The sequence below is a fragment of the Entelurus aequoreus genome, linkage group LG21, assembly GCF_033978785.1.
Source record: "Entelurus aequoreus isolate RoL-2023_Sb linkage group LG21, RoL_Eaeq_v1.1, whole genome shotgun sequence".
In the NCBI taxonomy this organism is placed as follows: domain Eukaryota; kingdom Metazoa; phylum Chordata; class Actinopteri; order Syngnathiformes; family Syngnathidae; genus Entelurus; species Entelurus aequoreus.
Genome location: NC_084751.1, coordinates 10,487,357 through 10,510,410, shown reverse-complemented (window position 1 = coordinate 10,510,410; position 23,054 = coordinate 10,487,357). Strand labels below are relative to the sequence as shown.

Genomic DNA, 23,054 nt, shown 5'->3' with positions numbered 1-23,054 from the left:
AATACAGTCTATTATACAGCATTATTCACATGTGAATAACATAAATACAGTCTATTATACAGCATTATTCACATGTGAATAACATAAATACAGTCTATTTTACAGCATTGTTCACATGTGAATAATATAAATACAGTCTATTATACAGAATCAGAATCAGAATAATTTTTATTGCCATTGTTTGAGAAGGGGTTCACAAACTAGGAATTTTTCTTGGTGCAATCGTGCAACATAAAACACATATAACACATATTTGGTAATAAAAAGAGCTGTAACTGAGCTATCAGATATTGTTATAGACTTAGAAGGAATTCAAGGAGCAGAAGGAATTCAAGGAGCTACTGTTAAGAGTTATTGTTCATGTGCCTGATGGCCGAGGGGGAAAAAAACTGTTCAGGTGGCGGGAGGTGTGGGTCTGGATGGAGCGTTATTCACATGTGAATAATATAAACACAGTCTATTATAAAGCATTATTCACATGTGAATAATATAAACACAGTCTATTATAAAGCATTATTCACATGTGAATAATATAAACACAGTCTATTATACAGCATTATTCATATGTGAATAATATAAACACAGTCTATTATAAAGCATTATTCACATGTGAATAACATAAATACAGTCTATTATACAGCATTATTCACATGTGAATATATAAATACAGTCTATTATACAGCATTATTCACATGTGAATAATATAAACACAGTCTATTAAACAGCATTATTCACATGTGAATAATATAAACACAGTCTATTATACAGCATTATTCACATGTGAATAACATACATACAGTCTATTATACAGCATTATTCACATGTGAATAATATAAATACAGTCTATTATACAGCATTATTCACATGTGAATAATATAAATACAGTCTATTATACAGCATTATTCACATGTGAATAATATAAATACAGTCTATTATACAGCATTATTCACATGTGAATAATATAAATACAGTCTATTATACAGCATTATTCACATGTGAATAATATAAATAACATACATATATGTTGACTGCCAAATAAGTTTTTTTCCTGACCTTTGGTCGCTGCCGCCAACTTCCTGTTGCCGAGCTTCTTCCTGAGGACGGCGATGTCGGCGAGCAGAGACTGGACCGCACGCTCACTCTCTGCCACCACGCCACACGCCCTCTGGCCACAAACAGGAAGTGGTTCTCAAACTTTTTTCACCAAGTACCACCCCAAAAAACACTTGGCTCTCCAAGTACCACCATAATGACCACCATTAGAATACAGTAGCGTAGTAGGGCTAAGTCATCATTTAAAACGAGGCAAAATTAATGAAGGATTAATACAAAACAGTTAAAATGATTACCAAAGAATGGTTATTCCCAGTGCCTTGAATGTAACACAACATGCAACATTCTTTCAGTTTCAGTTACACTTAACACCCATTAGCTTGTTTCCTGGAGCACAAAGCTCAAAGGGACATGTCCAGTTCTCTTCATATCTATGGCCCCGTTTACACCGCACACCAAACCTGATCTTTTTGCCCTCAAGTGACACAGCTCCCATTTTTTTTGCCAGTCTAAACGCGCCAAAGTGCTTCGAATCTGATCTTTTGGCATCAGACTCAGACCACACCCGGAGGTAGTCCGAATCTGATTCGGTACCTGATCTTTTCAAATGTGACTTTAGTGTAAACGCAATGTGACGTTTTCGTCAGCTTTGGGAGAAATACGTCGCTTGCGTACGGAAGTGGGTACTTTATCACAACATCCGGTTTCGGTGAGCAAAGTCTATTTAAGACAACCACATTTTCGATGTCAATAATGTGCAAATAATAGGCTATAAGTCAGTGGTGTGCCCAACATAACCAGAAATCATGATCGTAATTAAAGATAAAAGTATTTTTTTATTTACTTTCCCTAAATATGTATTCATATTCTCTTCATGTCAAAATATTCTCCTTCCAGCTCTGTTTTAGGTTAGAGTTTGTATCCAATCAGAATTCAGCTAGCTTATGTTGCCATGCTGTACCAAATCTGCCTAGAGCCTTCCGAATCATCAATGTCTGTGCACTGTAAGTGAACGGACACATACAGTTGATGGACAATTGCCATAGCCAATCAGATCACGAGTTGTCAGTAAGGCCTTCTAGCCGACCTTACGCTGTGATTGGATACTCACTTGGGAGTCCCGAGTGAGTATCCAATCGTAGAAAGCCACAGAAAACTCACCTGTACTCACAAAGGAGAGCAACATGTTGATTAAGTGGCAGGTACATATTTTGCAAGGCCATTTTCAAGGATACTTAAGAGAAAGTACATCTTGTGAGACAATGTCGGCCATTTCCACTCGAATCAACCGAGTACGAGGGGGTCATACGGCGTCGAATGGGTTCTACAAATTGTGAGTTCAAATATTTTATTTATTTTTTCATGTTTTTTTGCAATCTTAATTTTGACAGCACCACATAAGATATGTTTTAATTGCTGATGCGGGTTTATTGATTTTTAAATGCGCCAGAAAATAACCGGTTTTGTACACTGTTGATGTGATTCAATGCATGGTAGTGCCTGAATGTGTTCCTGTATAGTATTTCTCCAGCAATGGTCATGTGGTGACATAAATGATGGTAGTTTTAGAGGTAATCATTGAAGTCGGACATCACTGAAGGCCTAGGTGGGAAACGCACGGCCCGCCACTGGTATAAGTAATACTGTATATTAGGGATGTCCGATAATGGCTTTTTGCCGATATCCGATATTCTGATATTGTCCAACTCTTTAATTACCGATACCGATATCAACCGATACCGATATCAACCGATATATGCAGTCGTGGAATTAACACATTATTATGCCTAATTTGGACAACCAGGTATGGTGAAGATAAGGTACTTTTTAAAAAAATTAGTAAAATAAGATAAATAAATTAAAAATATTTTCTTGAATAAAAAAGAAAGTACAACAATATAAAAACAGTTACATAGAAACTAGTAATGAATGAAAATGAGTAAAATGAACTGTTAAAGGTTAGTACTATTAGTGGACCAGCAGCACGCACAATCATGTGTGCTTACGGACTGTATCCCTTGCAGACTGTATTGATATATATTGATATATAATGTAGGAACCAGAATATTAATAACAGAAAGAAACAACCCTTTTGTGTGAATGAGTGTAAATGGGGGAGGGAGGTTTTTTGGGTTGGTGCACTAATTGTAAGTGTATCTTGTGTTTTTTATGTGGATTTAATAAAAAACAAACAACAAAAAAAAACCGATACCGATAATAAAAAAACCGATACCGATAATTTCCGATATTACATTTTAACGCATATATCAGCCGATAATATCGGCAGGCCGATATTATCGGACATCTCTACTGTATATATTTAGATTTTGAAGAAATAGCAATTGTTTAAAGGACCGGAATTCACGCTGTGGCACATTTCCTTACATCCATCCATCCATTTTCTACCGCTTGTCCCTTTTGGGGGGTCACAGGGGGTGCTGGAGCCTATCTCAGCTGCATGTGGGCGGAAGGCGGGGTACACCCTGGACAAGTCGCCACTTCATCGCAGCCTTTGCTTACATGCGAGTTAAAAAATAAAGCTCCCATAAATCCACGCTGATGTCCGTGTGTCTTCTACTTAACAGCCATTAAAAGTAGGGATGTCGATAAATGCATTAAAATGTAATATCGGAAATTATCGGTATCGGTTTTTTTATTATCTGTATGGTTTTTTTTAATTTTATTTTATTTTTTTATTAAATCAACATAAAAAACACAAGATACACTTACAATTAGTGCACCAACCCAAAAAACCTCACTCCCCCCGTTTCTTTCTGTTATCAATATTCTGGTTCCTACATTATATATCAATATATATCAATACAGTCTGCAAGGGATACAGTCCGTAAGCACACATGATTGTGCGTGCTGCTGGTCCACTAATAGTACTAACCTTTAACAGTTCATTTTACTCATTTTCATTAATTACTAGTTTCTATGTAACTGTTTTTATATTGTTTTACTTTCTTTTTTATTCAAGAAAATGTTTTTAATTTAGTTATCTTATTTTATTATTTTTTAAAAAAAAGTACCTTATCTTCACCATACATGGTTGTCCAAATTAGGCATAATAATGTGTTAATTCCACGACTGCATATATCGGTTGATATCGGTATCGGTAATTAAAGAGTTGGACAATATCGGAATATCGGCAAAAAGCCATTATCAGACATCTCTAATTAAAAGATTAGAACCCTTCCAAATATATTACACTATATACACATCCATTCATACTTTATTTTACTTTCACATTAAAAAAACATTAATTGTTAAGGTGTGTGGACCATATCTATAGTGGCAACTTTTATTTTATTTTGTAGTAGCAGCGACTTCCTCCCGGTCAACTTCCATTGTTTTCACTTTACTACACTTAATAAAAATCCCATTTTCCCTGCAGTGTAAATAAACAGTCAGATGGCAAAGAAAAACTGACTTTGGCCACTCTGGCCTGCAGTGCAAACGTAATCTTTGCGTCTCACCTGAAGCTCCGCCTGCAAAGAGTCGTTCATGGCGTTGACGGCGTCCACGTCTCTCAAGAGTCCATCAGGCCTGAAGAACTTGGAACTTGAGCAGGAAACAAACTTTAGTCCCGTGCGCTGCCCCTGGCAGTGCTCGTGCGTTACCTGTGCTGGCTGACGGCGTGCCGGTAGCCTGGCGCCGAGCACGGCGTGGACGCCACCCAGTAGGCCAGCTGGTCCAGCGACGCCATGTTGTCGACCACAAGAGGAACGCTGGTGACCTGCCTTCGTGCCAGTGACATCATCACGTCAGCATGGTGACATCATCGCTAACCAATCGCACGCACCTGCTGCCGGGGAGAAAGGCGGAGTATTCCGTGCGGTGGGTGGAGCCTGTGCAGGTCAGCGTGCTGGGCGTCAGCAAAAGGAAGATCACGTGGGGCCTGGACAGCGCCCTCTTTAGGTTCTCGTGCACCGCCTTCTCTCGCAGCGTCATGTGGTGCTCAGAGTTCCTGCGCTGGCGGTACCAGCCGATCACGCGCTCCTGCCGGGCCACACGTGTCAGGTAAACGCCTCGCTAGAACCACAGTGACACCTACCCGCTTGTTGGCCCCCAGGACCTTCTGGACCGCTGCCATGTTCACCCCGCCCACTGCGTCGTACAGGCTACACACACACACACACACACGCACACACACACGGTCATGTAATGCTGATGCCCAGCATGTGATCATGTGACATGGACTTACGTGTTAAGTGTGTCGAAGCACACATGCTTGTGGATGCCTGCAACATCACAGTAGTGTCAGGAAAAAGACATTCAGAATTGTTTGTGGTGGGAATCATTTGAGTGTAACACCAAACAATGGACTAACATGAAAAGCACACTCAAGCTAGTGGATGCCTGCGACATCACAAGCACAGAAGTGTCAGGGACAAGACATTCAGAATTGTTTGTGGGGGGAATCATTTGAGTGTAACACCAAACAATGGACTAACATGAAAAGCACACTCAAGCTAGTGGATGCCTGCGACGTCACAAGCACAGAAGTGTCAGGAAAAAGACATTCAGAATTGTTTGTGGTGGGAATCATTTCAGTGTAACACCAAACAATGGACTAACGTAACAATGAGCGCTTCATTCATATGAAATAAAAAAACCGGACAAGATGCATCATCATAAATGCTCGTTTTGTTTTCATGCGTGGAGACTTTTAGTGCAAGTGTAATAAAACTAACGTTAGCATCAAGATAGGTTTGTGATTTGAATCTTATTTTATGGAATTAGGATTAGTAAACATAAAATAGTCACATTCAACATTTTTCCATTGAAGTGTTTGTGGTTTGAATAGTTTTGTTGAGCTTTTTGCGGATGTTTGTTGTGTTCATTTCATGTAAAGCATGGGTATGATTATGGCAAAAATAATAATCACAATCTCGATTATTCATTCATTTTAAAACACGAGTATTTTTATACCACCAAAACTCATTTTTGTATATTTAAAAGAATGCATATAAATCAGTAATGAATAAACAAGTAAAATAATAATAGTAACAACAATACATTTAAATAATGGCAATACTATAAAACAATACAATTCAGTTCTTCCGCTATTATTATTCAATGTTTTACCTTTCACAATTATTTTACCATCATACAGTGTGTTCTTTTTGTGTCATAAATACAATTGATTAAAATGTATTGGTGCAATACATCTTTGGACAATGTTGACCAGTATTTCAAGTCAAGTCAAAGAATGTTTTTGTGAGTATATTAAGTGCTTTAAGTACATTATGTTTGTGTAAGGTACTTAATTTTGTTAGCGCAGTCAGACCGGATGGTGCACACAGTGCTTTTATTGTGAAGGGGGTAAAGTGTGCTGCTGTTTTGAGCTTGAGGCTGTTAAAAAAAAAAAAAAAGAGCCTCTCAAGTTGCGACCACTGTTTGTACATTGATCTGACATCGATGATGTCGTTCACAACAACACAAGTGGATGAAATGTTCTTGCTAGCTTCGGATTCCTAGTTTGATCGCTGTTTTAAGTGTCTGTCTCGACATTGTGTAGTTCAGAACAAGCCGGTTGAGTGTTTCGTGATGAATGAGCGATCTTAGACACAGTATTTAAATGTCCCGTCTTCTCACAATGACAGCATTTCACTCACATTTATGTCCATTTCCGTGATATTCTGCATTAAAAGCGGATTTTGTTTTACTGGCCAATTCTGTGACTCGTCAGCATGAAAATGCATCACTTACTTTTTTGTTAAGTTTAGTGATTATTTATTAGGCAAACTAGCACTGTTGACAAATAATAAGCAGCAACCATGGTGAGATCCCAAACTTTCTAGTAAACATGCTTTTTTTCCACTCGTACGCTCACTCATCCTTTGCACCGTTATGCCCATTAATTGTTTTATTTGATTATAATATTTTTATGATCGTGACAAGCCAAAATCGGAATCCCATGAATTATCCAGCCCTAATAGGTATATGAATGGTAACGATTAGAGATGTCCGATAATATCGGTCTGCCGATATTATCGGCCGATAAATGCGTTAAAATGTAATATCGGAAATTATCGGTATCGTTTTTTTATTATCAGTATCGTTTTTTTTAGTTTTTTTTTATTAAATCCACACAAAAAACACAAGATACACTTACAATTAGTGCACCAACCCAAAAAACCTCCCTCCCCCAATTACACTCATTCACACAAAAGGGTTGTTTCTTTCTGTTATTAATATTCTGGTTCCTACATTATATATCAATACAGTCTGCAAGGGATACAGTCCGTAAGCACACATGATTGTGCGTGCTGCTGGTCCACTAATAATACTAACCTTTAACAGTTAATTTTACAAATTTTCATTAATTACTAGTTTCTATGTAACTGTTTTTATATTGTTTTACTTTCTTTTTTATTCAAGAAAATGTTTTTAATTTATTTATCTTATTTTATTTTATTCATTTTTTTAAAAAGTACCTTATCTTCACCATACCTGGTTGTCCAAATTAGGCATAATAATGTGTTAATTCCACGACTGTATATATCGGTTGATATCGGTATCGGTTGATATCGGTATCGGTAATTAAAGAGTTGGACAATATCGGCATATCGGATATCGGCAAAAAGCCATTATCGGACATCCCTAGTAACGATGCATTATTATTTACAATAATATACACAGAGTCATGCTGTGCTTGGGGCACAAATGTATTGATGAAAGTATTCTGGAATCAGAGCAAAACAAAGATGGACGTTACTGTAAGTCTGGTGCAGATCAACGCGGTCATCTTGCACGTCGCTGATTGTCACGTGCTCCTCAAGCTGGTTCTCGCCGAGGATCAAACCTTCCTGCAAACACATGAAACATCCCAGTTACATAAACGCATCGTTAGGTAACTAATTCTAACGTGTTGATATAGAGCAGGGATTCTCAAACTGTGGTATGTGTACCACTAGTGGTACGCTTGCTCCATCTAGTGGTACGCCAAAGGAATCACTTGATTAAAGTACAGGATTTTATTTTCCTATATTCAAACACAGTGTTACTATTCAAATTGTGTTACAGTGGCCAAAAATATCAAATATACTTGGTAAATAAAACCTCTGCCTTGTTTTTAATGAATACTAAGCAACTGTATTTCAATGCTGGACATTATGGTGGAACTTGGAGAGCCAAATGCTTTCTGAGGTTGTACTTGGTGATACAAGTTTGAGAACCACTGATATAGATTGTAAATATGTATGTTGGAAATTGGCTCCAGGGGAGACAGAAGTTTTTCTTTGTTGTGCAATACTTGAATGAAAATACAGTGGTACTTCAACTTAGGAGTATTTTAAGATACAAGGTGTGTCTCAGATTTTTTGTTACGCGTTGAGTTGCGAGCATAGATTTGAGTTATGAGCCTTTTTGGTACACAAACACAGGGCTCAAATTTAACCACGGCAACTCTTTCGCTGCAAGCCCTAAAGAACTGACCAACATCTGCAGCAAGAACATGCCGTGACCGCCCTTGACTTTTCTCTTGTTAATGGACGAGGGATGTAACCGTATAATGATCATTTGCGATAAAATTCAAAAGTAATACGTCAACTTTTTTAATTACAGAAGAACTGTCTTTTATTAATTAGGCAACAGGAAGTCAGGCGCATGTGCACTAGCGTCGTTTGGCTTGATAATCATGGCGGACTAAGGACACGGACTTTGTTCGGGAGATTTCCCCTCGGAGTAAACGGAGCCAAGCGCTTGGTTTAACGTCATTTTCCCTCCCTTCCCGTCGTGCGTTTAAGAGCGCACTGCTGTGTTTAGATGGAGACAGGTGTGGACAATATTGGAGACACTTGTCCCCACACTAAAAGTATACAGCGGAGGAGAAAGCTATTTGATATTTTGCAGCGGGTGTTGTGTCGTAAATGTTGTCACAACTTGTTTGTAAAGTCTTTAATTTGATTACTGGGATGTTCACTCATCATTTATTTAACTGCAAACTGTATCAGTGTTCAAATAACATCAATAATGTTTTGTCATCTCATCGAACTGAACGCAGGCTTTGAAGATTGTGTATTCGATGTGAGAGGTGTCACTCCTCGTTATCTGTTGTGAACCAAGAGAAGAACAAAGCTTGAGACTTCATCTTCATTAGCCAAACTGCTTTGTGTTTTATTCTGAAATCAAAAAGTAAGCACAAGGTTGTTGTTTTTTACATTACTTGTGTTTTTTTCATGTCACAAAGGTGTTCCTTCAAAAACCATTCATGTGACATAGCATTTTGTTAATGTTTTATTGTGTATAGTTAATTCCTATAGGACATAGTTCTGCTCAAACTCTTAATGGATCTATCCCGATACATCATATACATGTACATAACTTTAAAAAAGATATATATGTATATATTTTTTAAATACCTCCCTCTATCAAAATGTAAAAATAGAGCTAAAGGCATCATGAAATGACAATAATAAATATAGCATTATAATAATAATGAATGAAAAAACAGTTCATAGATATATATATATACAGTATATATATACCGGTCCGTTACTCAATAACGTCCGTGTGCAACATTGACAACCTCGTTTGTATTGTTCCACAACGAAGCAGCAACAGCCCCAAGGTAAATGCTGAACAAAATGACCATATTATATTCATAACACTACTATAGTTGTTTGTGGTACATTTTATTGTAATATTTTTCAAACAATATTTGTTATCTAAAAGTTCATTTTTCTTTAAAAAAAACAAAAATTACATGCTCCATGTTATCATTGTGGTGTTGTGGGAGTGCCAAGTACGGTTGGAATCGATTCCAACTCGTTTCAATGGGCAGGAGCGAGTTGAGATAAGTGTGTTTTGAATCGATCCCCTAAGTTTAGGTATTGATTGATTGATTGGGACTTTTATTAGTAGATTGCACAGTACAGTACATATTCCGTACAATTGACCACTAAATGGTAACACCCCAATAAGTTTTCAACTTGTTTAAGTACACTGTACTTTGATGTTTGTCCACTTTGAACACAATCACCGTGAAGCTAAGAAGCAGGCATGAATATCAACTTAATACAAGTATAAATACTAAATTGTGTACTACTTGTCTTTAATTGATTCGTGTTGTATATGGCAGTAGGAATGGAAGAAGGGGTAAACATGCTCATTGTTGTACATTCCAGTCCAGGTGTACAATGAAAATGTAGCACAAATGTTTTGCTAACCACTTTTGAAACAATATATCATTATTTTTTACTCACCACGTCGGAGTCTTTGTTGAGATGTTGGAACATTAAAGACGTGAGAAGAAATCCAGATATCCTCACGGTGGGTTCCGCCATGTTGTTTGCGAGCTGGGAGAAGGATTGAAGAGATTCACTCGGCGCAACAACAACGCAGCCGAGAAGTCGCTGCTTAACTTCGCTCGGTTCCTTGTTGCGCTGAGTCTGCGCATACTAATGTACTTTTTTAGCGCATAGACATCTTATAAGTCGACGCAGCATTAACCCCCCGGCGCTGCTTTCTACTGTTTTGTACTGTTTTTGTATTTACTTTGATTATTATTTTCAACTGTTTGTAAATGTTGAAATTTATAAATAAAGGTTTATTAAAAAAAGAAAAAAAAGGGGGACGTTGGAGTTGTTGAATTGCATTTTCTACAATAAAGACAAGACAAACAAAGAATTTTTTTTAAAAAAAAACAACGAAATAAAGTGGTCCTCGTGTAAAAAAAGAAAAGAAAAAAAATAGAAAAAAAATCGACGCAGCATTGGCTGCTGTGACGCGAGAAATTGGGCCGCCATCTTGAAGTGGTGATGAGGAGCCTGCGAGCAGCCTATACTGACAGTTGACAGGTAGAAAACAAAGATGGTGTTCAGCGTTTTCCTGCTCAAATGAGCGGACTGTTGAAAATAGGAATCGGGGGATTACTTTTCACAACTAAGATTTAACATTAACGTACTATTGGTTGTATTTTGTGAAAATAATATTACCACAGAGTTGAGAAGGAGCAAATATCTTCAATAGTACTGAATATATATATATATATATATATATATATATATATATATATATATATATATATATATATATATATATATATATATATATATATATATATATATATATATATATATATATATATATATATATATATATATATGTATATATCATACTTGCCAACCTTGAGACCTCCAATATCGGGGGGTGGGGGGGGCGTGGTTGGGGCGGGGGGCGTGGTTGGGGCGTGGTTAAGAGGAGAGTATATTTACAGCTAGAATTCACCAACTCAAGTATTTCATATATATATATATATATATATATATATATATATATATATATATATATATATATATATATATATATATATATATATAAATACTTGACTTTCAGTGAATTCTAGCTATATATATATATATATTTATTTTATTATATATATAAATAAAATAAATACTTGCATTTTAGTGTTTATTTATTTACACATACACACACACACACACACACACACACACACACACACACACACACACACACACACACACACACACACACACACACACACACACACACACACACACACACACACACACACACACACACACACACACACACACACACACACACACACACACACACACACACACACACAACACTCATCTACTCATTGTTGTACTTGAAAGTACAATGCTTTGTTAAGGGTTGAATTGTCCATCCTCTTTCTATTCTCTGTCACTATTTTTCTAACCATGCTGAACTCCCTCTCTGATGATGCATTGCTGTGTGGCACGCACAAAAGTGCTTTCATCAAATGCACGAGAGTGTGGAATCTTCCATCTCTCCCTAGCATGGCCCAAAACCGGTCATCCCAGGAAGCAAGGGTTGAAGATCTTCCCTGGTAAGCAATTGGTACTCCAGTACTTGTACCCGGAGGCTGGTCAGGTCCAATCGCAGCTGCGGCAGACTTTTTTTGGGGGGGGCGTGGCCTCCAGCTCCGGCTGAATACCGGGAGTTTGTCGGGAGAAAATCTCTGTCGGGAGGTTGTCGGGAGAGGCACTGAATATCGTGATTCTCCCGCTAAAAACAGGAGGGTTGGCAAGTATGATATATATATATATATATATATATATATATATATATATATATATATATATATATATATATATATATATATATATATATATATATATATATATATATATATATATATATATAATGTATATTGTATATAGTTATCTGCAAACCTATGGTGTCATCATGCCTTCAGTGTGCATATTGTACATAGTTCTCTCCAAACCAATGAAATGTTCTATTTTGTCTTCATTATTTTGTCAGAATGCACCACAATTCTTCATTTGTATGTGAAAATCACAAAGAAATCTTCTGGGGGAAAAATTGGTTTACAAACTTTCATCCCCACCTAAAACAAAATTCACCAGCCGCCACTGATTATGATGCATTCTCATTTTAGGCAAAGTACAAGACAATACTTTCTTAACAGTATAATTGTAACCAGGGATAAGTCTTCAAGTAACAATATTCAAATACTAACATTGTTGGGTAAGAGAGCATTTGGTTTTATTCTGAATCCAGTGAAACAGATTGGTGGTTTTAGCTGATATAAAGACTTTCAGGTGTTTATATATGTTTATGTTGAAGTATTTGGCAGACTCTTTTATCCAAAGCGACATACATAAAAAATACATATAAAACAATCACTGTAAACATTATCATTTAAGGGAAGAATGTAATACAAAATATCAATACAAAGTGTCAAGACAGAATAAACTCTCTGCTGCTGCAGCAACAGAGATACAGTCTATAGATATATAGATATGTAATGTATTCATACATTGTGTATGTAGGATATACGCATGTATATATAACCTAATCATATTGTGTCTTCAATTCAAAAATAGCTGACCGTTTTTTTCCCCCTTCTCTGGGATTATATTCCCAGTTTTGATCCTGGACGTCTGGTCACTTATAGCATATAAGAATATTCTATTACTGTTAATCATCCATCCATTTTCTACCGCTTATTCCCTTCGGGGTCGCTGGAGCCTATCTCAGCTACAATCGGGCGGAAGGCGGGGTACACCCTGGACAAGTTGCCACCTCATCACAGGGCCAACACAGATAGACAGACAACATTCACACTCACATTCACACACTAGGGCCAATTTAGTGTTGCCAATCAACCTATCCCCAGGTGCATGTCTTTTGGAGGTGGGAGGAAGCCGGAGTACCCGGAGGGAACCCACGCAGTCACGGGGAGGACATGCAAACTCCACACAGAGCCCGGGATTGAACCCAGGACTACTAAGGACCTTCGTATTGTGAGGCAGACGCACTAACCCCTCTGCCACTGTTAAGCAAACTATGAATAATAAAACATGTGTCCTTTATCATAGCTACACGTATGATTAAAAAAGCGTGTGAAAATCAGTGGTATTCAGCGAGGTAAGATGAATTAAACCCGCTGACAGTTCATTGCTCCTGCCAAATGAATTGCACTGAGTGGAGCGGATCACCACTCCAAGATGGCGGCCCCGCGTCTCGTCAGCGCCAGTAGGCTGTAGCGCTCCATGCTGCCTCTACTTATAAGATGTCTATGGTTTAGCGCAGCTTCGTTTAGAGTGCTAGCAGAGTTTGTCCATCGACTCTTTTCTTTTACTGACGTCATAGTTTGTGGAAACCTTGTTGGCAACAATATTGGCAACATTATTGGCAACATTATTGGCAAGTTGATTTCATTGCTTGTGGCATTTTTACGCTCTTAATGCCTCTCGTCCAGCAGGGGGCGCCACAATGTAAGACATAAATCACATGACTTTTGGAAACACTGTGTGTGTGCGTGTGTGTGTGTGGTGTGTGTGTACGTGTAGTTTTATTAATAGTTTTTGATAATAATAATAATAGTTTTACATCTGAATAATTAATGGTGTGACTATACCAGCATGTATTAATTATTAAACAATACTGTTATAATTAAACACAAATGTGTAATTATTTGTTAATTATGTCGTCATCAAATCATCTTCATGATGTAATTATCAAACACAATAGTGTAATTATTTGTTAATTGTATCATTATTTAATAGACCTAATAATGGAATTATAAACACAAAATGTGTAATTATTTGTTAATTATGTTGTTATCAAATAATTTTCCTAATGTAATTATTAAACACCATAGTGTAATTGTTTGTTAATTGTATCATTACTTAATAGACCTAATAATGGAACTATAAACACAATGGTGTCATTATTTGTTAATAGTGTTATAATTAAATATAATTGATAAGGTATAGTGGTGTAACTAACTGTTTATAGTAATATTGAATAGAGTTATTATTAATAAACACAATGTTCTAATTACTTGGTAATGGTATTATTAAATATAATTAGTAATCTAATTATTAAATACAAATGTGTTATATTTGTTAATCGTATTATGAAATAGAGTTTATAATGCAATTGTTAAACACAATGTTGTAAGTATTTGTTGACAGTATAAATACATGTAATTATTAACTTGAAATGTGTAATTATTTCGTAATATATTATCAAATGGAGTTAATAATGTAATTATTAAATACAAATGTGTAATTATTTGTCATTAATATTATTAAATGGAATGAATATCATAATTGATGAACCAAAATGTGTATTTATTTGTTAATAGTCATGTTAAATAGGGTAATAATGTAACTATTTAAGACAAATGTGTAATTATTGGTTGATGTATCATTATTAATTATAACTCATTATGTAACTGTCAAAGAACACGGTGTAATTAATTGTTAACAGCGTGGTTTGTTAGTCAATCGTGTCATTTTCATGAGCTATTTGTTGATATTTTTGTCGTGCGTGGCATCCCATGATAGATCATAAAGAATAATGTACAGTAAGCACATTTGAAGGAAAGCAGACTTAACATGTTGGATGAGTAATGACGTCACTAATTACATGACAATTATCTTTGGAGTTAGTGTATCCTTAGTGCTAACACGTAACGAGCCAGTAATAACGTAGTAGTACAGTACTAACGTAGTCATAGTACAGTAATAAGGTAGTAATAGTACAGTAATAACATAGTTACGGTACAGTCATATTTGACGGGTTTTCTTTCATGCGAGCCGTGCGTCGTCGTGCAGGAAACATTCACTTTGTCGTCTGCAGAATCAATCACTTTCCATTTCACGGCGCCCCAGTGCCCCCCCCCCCCCCGGACCCCCCGGGCCCCCCCAACCCCAGAGCCATGTTGATGGATGATGTTTTAATGCGGCTCAATGGGATTGGACGACACGGGAAAGCTTTCATTTGACTTGCTGCAACATGATTGTTGGATTTGCATAGAGGGCGGCGGCCTAAGTTGCCCCCCCCCAAAAGCCAAAAGCGGTATGGGCCTTGCAGGTGAGGTCCCCCCCCCACCCCCCCCATTCCCCCCGTGAGTGATTTTTGCTGTTAATTCATTGGCGATCAGTTTAATCGTTGGCAGGAAGTGGCGAGCAGGACGCTCTGGCGTGGGGATCATCATTAGCCGCCATTACCGGCGGGGCCCGGGGGGGTGCTAATGTAATGGGGGGGCGTCCTTTATCCCGCCAACATATTTTCATCAGAGCGGCTGAGTGAATTATTCAGATTTGTGCAAATGACGTGTTTTCATTTTCCTGCGCCGGGAGTGGAAATTGAACGTGCCCCGCGTGACCTCGCTCTATTACGGAAGGTTGGCGGCGGCGAGGCTTTGTTAACCCGGCCGACACGCGGCGTCTGTAGCGCCCGTGACCCGCGCCTTCGCTTTTATGAAGACGCTTTAAATATTCCTGACAGAACAAAAGCAATCATGTTGCCACAGCGGCGGCGGGTCAAGGGGCGGCGCCCGACAGGCCCGCCAGTTACGGCCACTTCCTGCCTGCACAACTTCAAAGATCCCGACACCGCCGAGCGCGCCCGCTCCCTCCCATCGGCACCCGCCGCTTCCAAAAGTTGAGCTAACGAGCGTTCTTAACGAGGTGTGAAGTCGCCGTAGCAACAGTGGACCGTGACTTGCGTCTTTGTTGGTGTCTCGGCCGACATGATGAATGAGACGCCACGCAAACAGGAAGTGAAGGCTCCAAACAAATATTAAAAAGGGAGGGGTCGGCGTGTGGCGGGAAAGCGAGCGACCTCTGGAGAAGACGCTTCCGCCTCCCGTCGAGTGGACAAATGTCGTCTCACGTGTGCGGAAATTGTCTCGCTTTGCACACCAGATCTGTCGCTTGACATCGCCGCCGCCATGACAGATGCTATCAAACGCCAGCACGTGTCATCCGTCTCTCCTGGCGGCGCTACAACCCCCTCATTCATCAATTGCAATTGCAGACCCCCCCAACACACACTAGCTCACTCATTATTGACCTTTGAATCTACAACTTTAATAGCTTGACCCCCCCAGACCACCCAACATAGCAAGCAACTACATTAGCTTAGCATTACCTTCAACACGGTAAACAACTACATTAGCTTAGCATTACCTCCAACACAATAAACAACTACATTAGCTTAGCATGACCTTTAACACAATAAACAACTACATTAGCTTAGCATTAACTTCAACACAGTAAACAACTACATTAGCTTAGCATTACCTTCAACACAGTAAACATCTACATTAGCTTAGCATTACCTTCAACACAGTAAACAACTACATTAGTTTAGCATTACCTTCAACAAAGTAAACAACTACATTAGCTTAGCATTAACTTCAACACAGTAAACAACTACATTAGCTTAGCATTACCTTCAACACAGTAAACATCTACATTAGCTTAGCATTACCTTCAACACAGTAAACAACTACATTAGTTTAGCATTACCTTCAACAAAGTAAACAACTACATTAGCTTAGCATTACCTTCAACACGGTAAACAACTACATTAGCTTAGCATTACCTTCAACACGGTAAACAACTACAATAGCTTAGCATTACCTCCAACACAATAAACAACTACATTAGCTTAGCATTACCTTCAACACGGTAAACAACTACATTAGCTTAGCATTACCTCCAACACAATAAACAACTACATTAGCTTAGCATTACCTTCAACACAATAAACAACTACATTAGCTTAGCATTATCTTCAACACAGTAAACATCTACATTAGCTTAGCATTACCTTCAACACAGTAAACAACTACATTAGCTTAGCATTACCTCCAACACAATAAACAACTACATTAGCTTAGCATTATCTTCAACACAGTAAACATCTACATTAGCTTAGCATTACCTTCAACACAGTAAACAACTACATTAGCTTAGCATTACCTCCAACACAATAAACAACTACATTAGCTAAGCATTACCTTTAACACAATAAACAACTACATTAGCTTAGCATTATCTTCAACACAGTAAACAACTACATTAGCTTAGCATTACCTTCAACACAGTAAACATCTACATTATCTTAGCATTGCATTCAACACAGTAAACAACTACATTAGTTTAGCATTACCTTCAACAAAGTAAACAACTACATTAGCTTAGCATTACCTTCAACACAGTAAACATCTACATTAGCTTAGCATTACCTTCAACACAGTAAACATCTACATTAGCTTAGCATTACCTTCAACACAGTAAACAACTACATTAGTTTAGCATTACCTTCAACAAAGTAAACAACTACATTAGGTTAGCATTATCTTCAACACACAGTAAACAACTACATTAGTTTAGCATTACCTTCAACAAAGTAAACAACTACATTAGCTTAGCATTACCTTCAACACAGTAAACAACTACATAATCCTAGCATTAGCATCAACATAGCAACCAACCACATTAGCTTAGCGTTACCTTTAACACAGTAAACAACTACATAATCATAGCATTGCCTTCAACACAGTAAACAACTACATTACTTTAGCATTACCTTCAATAAAGTAAACAACTACATTATTTTAGCATTACCTTCAAAAGAGTAAACAACTACATAATCTTATCATTACCTTCAACACAGTAAACATCTACATTAGCTTAGCATGACCTTCAACACAGTAAACAACTACATTAGCTTAGCATTAGCACTAACATAGCAAGCAACTACATTAGCTTAGCATTACCTTCAACACAGTAAACAACTGCACATTACCTTCAACACAGTAAACAACTACATAATCTTAGTATTACCTTCAACACAGTAAACAACTACAATAGCTTAGCATTAGTATCACCATAGCAACAAACTACATTACCTTGGCATCAGCATAAAACAGAGCTACTTTAACTGAGCATCAACATAGCAAACAACTACCTTTGCTTAGCATTACCATCAATATAGCAAACAGCTACATTACCTTAGCATCCTCATAGCACAACACATTGCAAAAAAGTTGTCAGAAGGGCATTTTTACTACTGTGTTACATGGCCTTTCCTTTTAACAACACTCAGTAAACGTTTGGGAACTGAGGAGACACATTTTTGAAGCTTTTCTGGTGGAATTATTTTCCATTCTTGCTTGATGTACAGCTTAAGTTGTTCAACAGTCCGGGGGTCTCCCTTGTGCTATTTTAGGCTTCATAATGGTCTGGACGACAGGCAGGCCAGTCTAGTACCCGCACTCTTTTACGCTGTTGTAACACATGGCTTGGCATTGTCTTGCTGAAATAAGCAGGGGCGTGCATGATAACGTTGCTTGGATGGCAACATATGTTGCTCCAAAACCTGTATGTACCTTTCAGCATTAATGGTGCCTTCACAGATGTGTAAGTTACCCATGTCTTGGGCACTAATACACCCCCATACCATCACACATGCTGGCTTTTACACTTTGCGCCTATAACAATCCGTATGGTTCTTTCCCTCTTTGGTCCGGAGGACACGACGTCCACAGTTTCCAAAAACTATTTGAAATGTGGACTCGTCAGACCACAGAACACTTTTCCACTTTGCATCAGTCCATCTTAGATGAGCTCGGGCCCAGCGAAGCCGGCGGCGCTTCTGGGTGTTGTTGATAAATGGCTTTCACTTTGCATAGTAGAGTTGTAACTTGCACTTACAGATGTAGCGACCAATTGTAGTTACTGACAGTGGTTTTCTGAAGTGTTCCTGAGCCCATGTTTACATTATTGCAGCATGATAATAGCAAACAATTAAATTAGCCTCGCGTCATCATAGCAAAAACTTCATTAGCTTAGCATCGGTGGTCATAGTAAGTGAAGTGAATTTATATTTATATAGCGCTTTTCTCTAGTGACTCAAAGCGCTTTTACATAGTGAAACCCAATATCTAAGTTGCATTTACACCAGTGTGGGTGGCACTGGGAGCAGGTGGGTAAAGCGTCTTGCCCAAGGACAGAACCTGGAACCCTCAAGTTGCTGGCACGGCCACTCTACCAACTGAGCCATACCGCCCCTCTACTGTAGTTGTTGTGGTAGTGGTGTAGCACAGTGTTTTTCAACCTTTTTGGAGCCAAGGCACATTTTTTGCGCTGAAAAAATGCGGAGGCACACCACCAGCAGAAATCACTAAAAAACTAAACTCAGTTGAGAGTAAAAAGTCGTTGTCGCAATTGTTGGATATGACTTTAAAGCATAACCAAGCATGCATGACTATAGCTCTTGTCTCAAAGTAGGTGTACTGTCACCACCTGTCACATCACACCCTGACTTATTTGGACTTTTTTGCTGTTTTCCTGTGTGTAGTGTTTTAGTTCTTGTCTTGCGCTCCTATTTTGATGTCTTTTTCTCTTTTTTTGGTATTTTCCTGTATCAGTTTCATGTCTTCCTTTGATCGATATTTCCCGCATCTACTTGGTTTTAGCAATCCAGAATATTTCAGTAGTTTTTAATCCTTCTTTGTGGGGGACATTGTCGACTGTCACGTCATGTTCGGATGTACATTGTCTTTGCTCCACAGTAAGTCTTTGCTGTCGTCCAGCATTCTGTTTTTGTTTACTTTGCAGCCATCCATCCATCCATTTTCTATTGCTTATTCCAGTGTTTTTCAACCTTTTTTGAGCCAAGGCGCATTTTTTCATTGAAAAAATCGAAGGCACACCACCAGCAGAAATCATTAAAACATTTAAATCGATATTGACAATAAAAAGTCGTCGTCGCAATTTTTGAGTATTAATTTAAACTAGGGATGTCCGATAATATCGGCCTGCGTTAAAATGTAATAGCACAAATTATCGGTATCGTTTTTTTTATTATCTGTATCGTTTTGTTAATTTTAAAACAATTTTTTTTTATTAAATCAACATAAAAAACACAAGATACACTTACAATTAGTGCACCAACCCAAAAAACCTCCCTCCCCCCATTTCTTTCTGTTATCAATATTCTGGTTCCTACATTATATATCAATATATATCAATACAGTCTGCAAGGGATACAGTCCGTAAGCACACATGATTGTGCGTGCTGCTGCTCCACTAATAGTACTAACCTTTAACAGTTAATTTGACTCATTTTCATTAATTACTAGTTTCTATGTAACTGTTTTTATATTGTTGTACTTTCTTTTTTATTCAAGAAAATGTTTTTAATTTATTCATCTTATTTTACTAATTTTTTTAAAAAGTACCTTATCTTCACCATACCTGGTTGTCCAAATTAGGCATAATAATGTGTTAATTCCACGACTGCATATATCGGTTGATATCGGTATCAGTTGATATCGGTATCGGTAATTAAAGAGTTGGACAATATCGGAATATCGGATATCGGCAAAAAGAAATAGCAATTGTTTAAAGGACCGGAATTCACGCTGTGGCACATTTGCTTACATCCATCCATCCATCCATTTTCTACCGCTTGTCCCTTTTGGGGGGTCACAGGGGGTGCTGGAGCCTATCTCAGCTGCATGCGGGCGGAAGGCGGGGTACACCCTGGACAAGTTGCCACTTCATCGCAGCCTTTGCTTACATGCGAGTTAAAAAATAAAGCTCCCATAGATCCACGCTGATGTCCGTGTGTCTTCTACTTAACAGCCATTAAAAGTAGGGATGTCCGATAATATCAGCCTGCCGATAAATGCGTTAAAATGTAATATCGGAAATTATCGGTATCGTTTTTTTTATTATCTGTATGGTTTTTTTTTTAATTGTTTTTTTATTTTTTATTAAATCAACATAAAAAACACAAGATACACTTACAATTAGTGCACCAACCCAAAAAACCTCCCTCCCCCCATTTCTTTCTGTTATCAATATTCTGGTTCCTACATTATATATCAATATATATCAATACAGTCTGCAAGGGATACAGTCCGTAAGCACACATGATTGTGCGTGCTGCTGCTCCACTAATAGTACTAACCTTTAACAGTTAATTTTACTAATTTTCATTCATTACTAGTTTCTATGTAACTGTTTTTATATTGTTGTACTTTCTTTTTTATTCAAGAAAATGTTTTTAATTTAGTTATCTTATTTTATTATTTTTTTTAAAAAGTACCTTATCTTCACCATACATGGTTGTCCAAATAAGGCATAATAATGTGTTAATTCCACGACTGCATATATCGGTTGATATCGGTATCGGTTGATATCGGTATCGGTAATTAAAGAGTTGGACAATATCGGAATATCGGATATCGGCAAAAAGCCATTATCGGACATCCCTAATTTAAACCATACGTCACTATACTTGTCTCAAAGTACTGTCACGACTTGTCACATCACGCCGTGGCTTATTTGGAGCTTTTTGGTGTTTTCCTGTGTGTAGTGTCTTGCGCTCTTATTTTGGTGGCTTCCCCTGTTTTGTTGGTATTTTCCTGTAGCAGTTTCATGTCTTCCTTTTAGCGCTATTCCCCGCACCTGCTTTGTTTTAGCAATCAAGACTATTTCAGTTGTTTCCATCCTTCTTTGTGTGGACATAGTTGTCATGTCACGTACGGACGCACTTTGTGGACGCCATCTCTGCTCCACACGCCGTAAGTCTTTGCTGTCGTCCAGCATTCTGTTTTTCTTTACTTTGTAGCCAGTTCAGTTGTAGTTTTGTTCTGCTTAGCCATCCCTAAGCTTCAATGCCTTTTTTTTAGGGGCACTCACCTTTTGTTTATTTTTGGTTTAAGCATAAGATACCTTTTTACCTGCACACTGCCTCCCGCTGTCGTCTTCATATTGTGATCATGACAAACCATGTTCCCGACGTCTACAAAGCAATTAGCTACCTGCTGCCACCTACTGATAGGGAAGAGTATTACACGGTTACTCTGCCGCGCTCTAGACAGCACTGACACTCAACAACAACACATTATTTGCGGATTATAATTACTGGTTTGCAAAAAATATTTTTAACCCAATTAGGTGAAATGACATAATCTCCCACGGCACACCAGACTGCATCTCACGGCACACCAGTGTGCCGCGGCACAGTGGTTGAAAAACACTGGCTTATTCCCTTCGGGGTCGCGGGGGGCACTGGAGCCTACCTCAGCTACAATCGGGCGGAAGGCGGTGTACACCCTGGACGAGTCGCCACCTCATCACAGAGCCACTTTGCAGCCAGTTCAGTTTTAGTTTGGTTCTGCATAGCCTTCCCTAAGCTTCAATACCTTTTCTTAGGGGCACTCACCTTTTGTTTATTTTTGGTTGAAGCATTAGATCATACTTGCCAACCCTCCCGTTTTTAGCGGGAGAATCCCGGTATTCAGCGCCTCTTCCGACAACCTCCCGGCAGAGATTTTCTCCCGACAAACTCCCGGTATTCAGCCGGAGCTGGAGGCCACGCCCCCTCCAGCTCAATACGGACCTGAGTGGGGACAGCCTGTTCTCACGTCCGCTTTCCCACAATATAAACAGCTTGCCTGCCCAATGACGTCATAACATCTACGGCTTTTAGAGAGTAGAGTGCACAACAAGGAGAGAGAGTTCTTGGTTTCTTATGTGGGTTTATTGTTAGGCAGTTTCATTAACGTCCTCCCAGCGCGGCAACAACAGCAGTCACGTTTAGTCTACCGTAAAGCAGTTCGTCTGCAGTAAACAGCAATGTTGTGACACTCTTAAACAGGACAATACTGCCATCTACTAGCCTGCAGAACACTGAAATTC

At 38.3% G+C, this 23,054-nt stretch overlaps 1 protein-coding gene across 2 annotated transcripts in view; it reads right to left on the bottom strand.

Moving 5' to 3' along the window:
• abraxas1 (abraxas 1, BRCA1 A complex subunit) overlaps nt 1-23,054 on the bottom strand; it is a 32,087-nt gene that overhangs the window by 1,830 nt on the left and 7,203 nt on the right. Inside the window, exons 1-9 of one of the 2 annotated variants that reach the window (XM_062030889.1) lie at nt 15,112-15,160; nt 10,266-10,358; nt 7,778-7,868; nt 5,261-5,297; nt 5,111-5,177; nt 4,859-5,055; nt 4,677-4,796; nt 4,533-4,617; nt 1,054-1,165 (exon numbers count right to left, since the gene is read on the bottom strand). In XM_062030889.1, the coding sequence (XP_061886873.1) occupies nt 1,054-1,165; nt 4,533-4,617; nt 4,677-4,796; nt 4,859-5,055; nt 5,111-5,177; nt 5,261-5,297; nt 7,778-7,868; nt 10,266-10,358; nt 15,112-15,138 (829 nt within the window). In that variant the 5' untranslated portion in view covers nt 15,139-15,160. Of the gene's footprint in view, nt 1-1,053; nt 1,166-4,532; nt 4,618-4,676; nt 4,797-4,858; nt 5,056-5,110; nt 5,178-5,260; nt 5,298-7,777; nt 7,869-10,265; nt 10,359-15,111; nt 15,161-23,054 lie in introns of those variants that run through there. The other variant, XM_062030888.1, reaches the window with a different exon arrangement.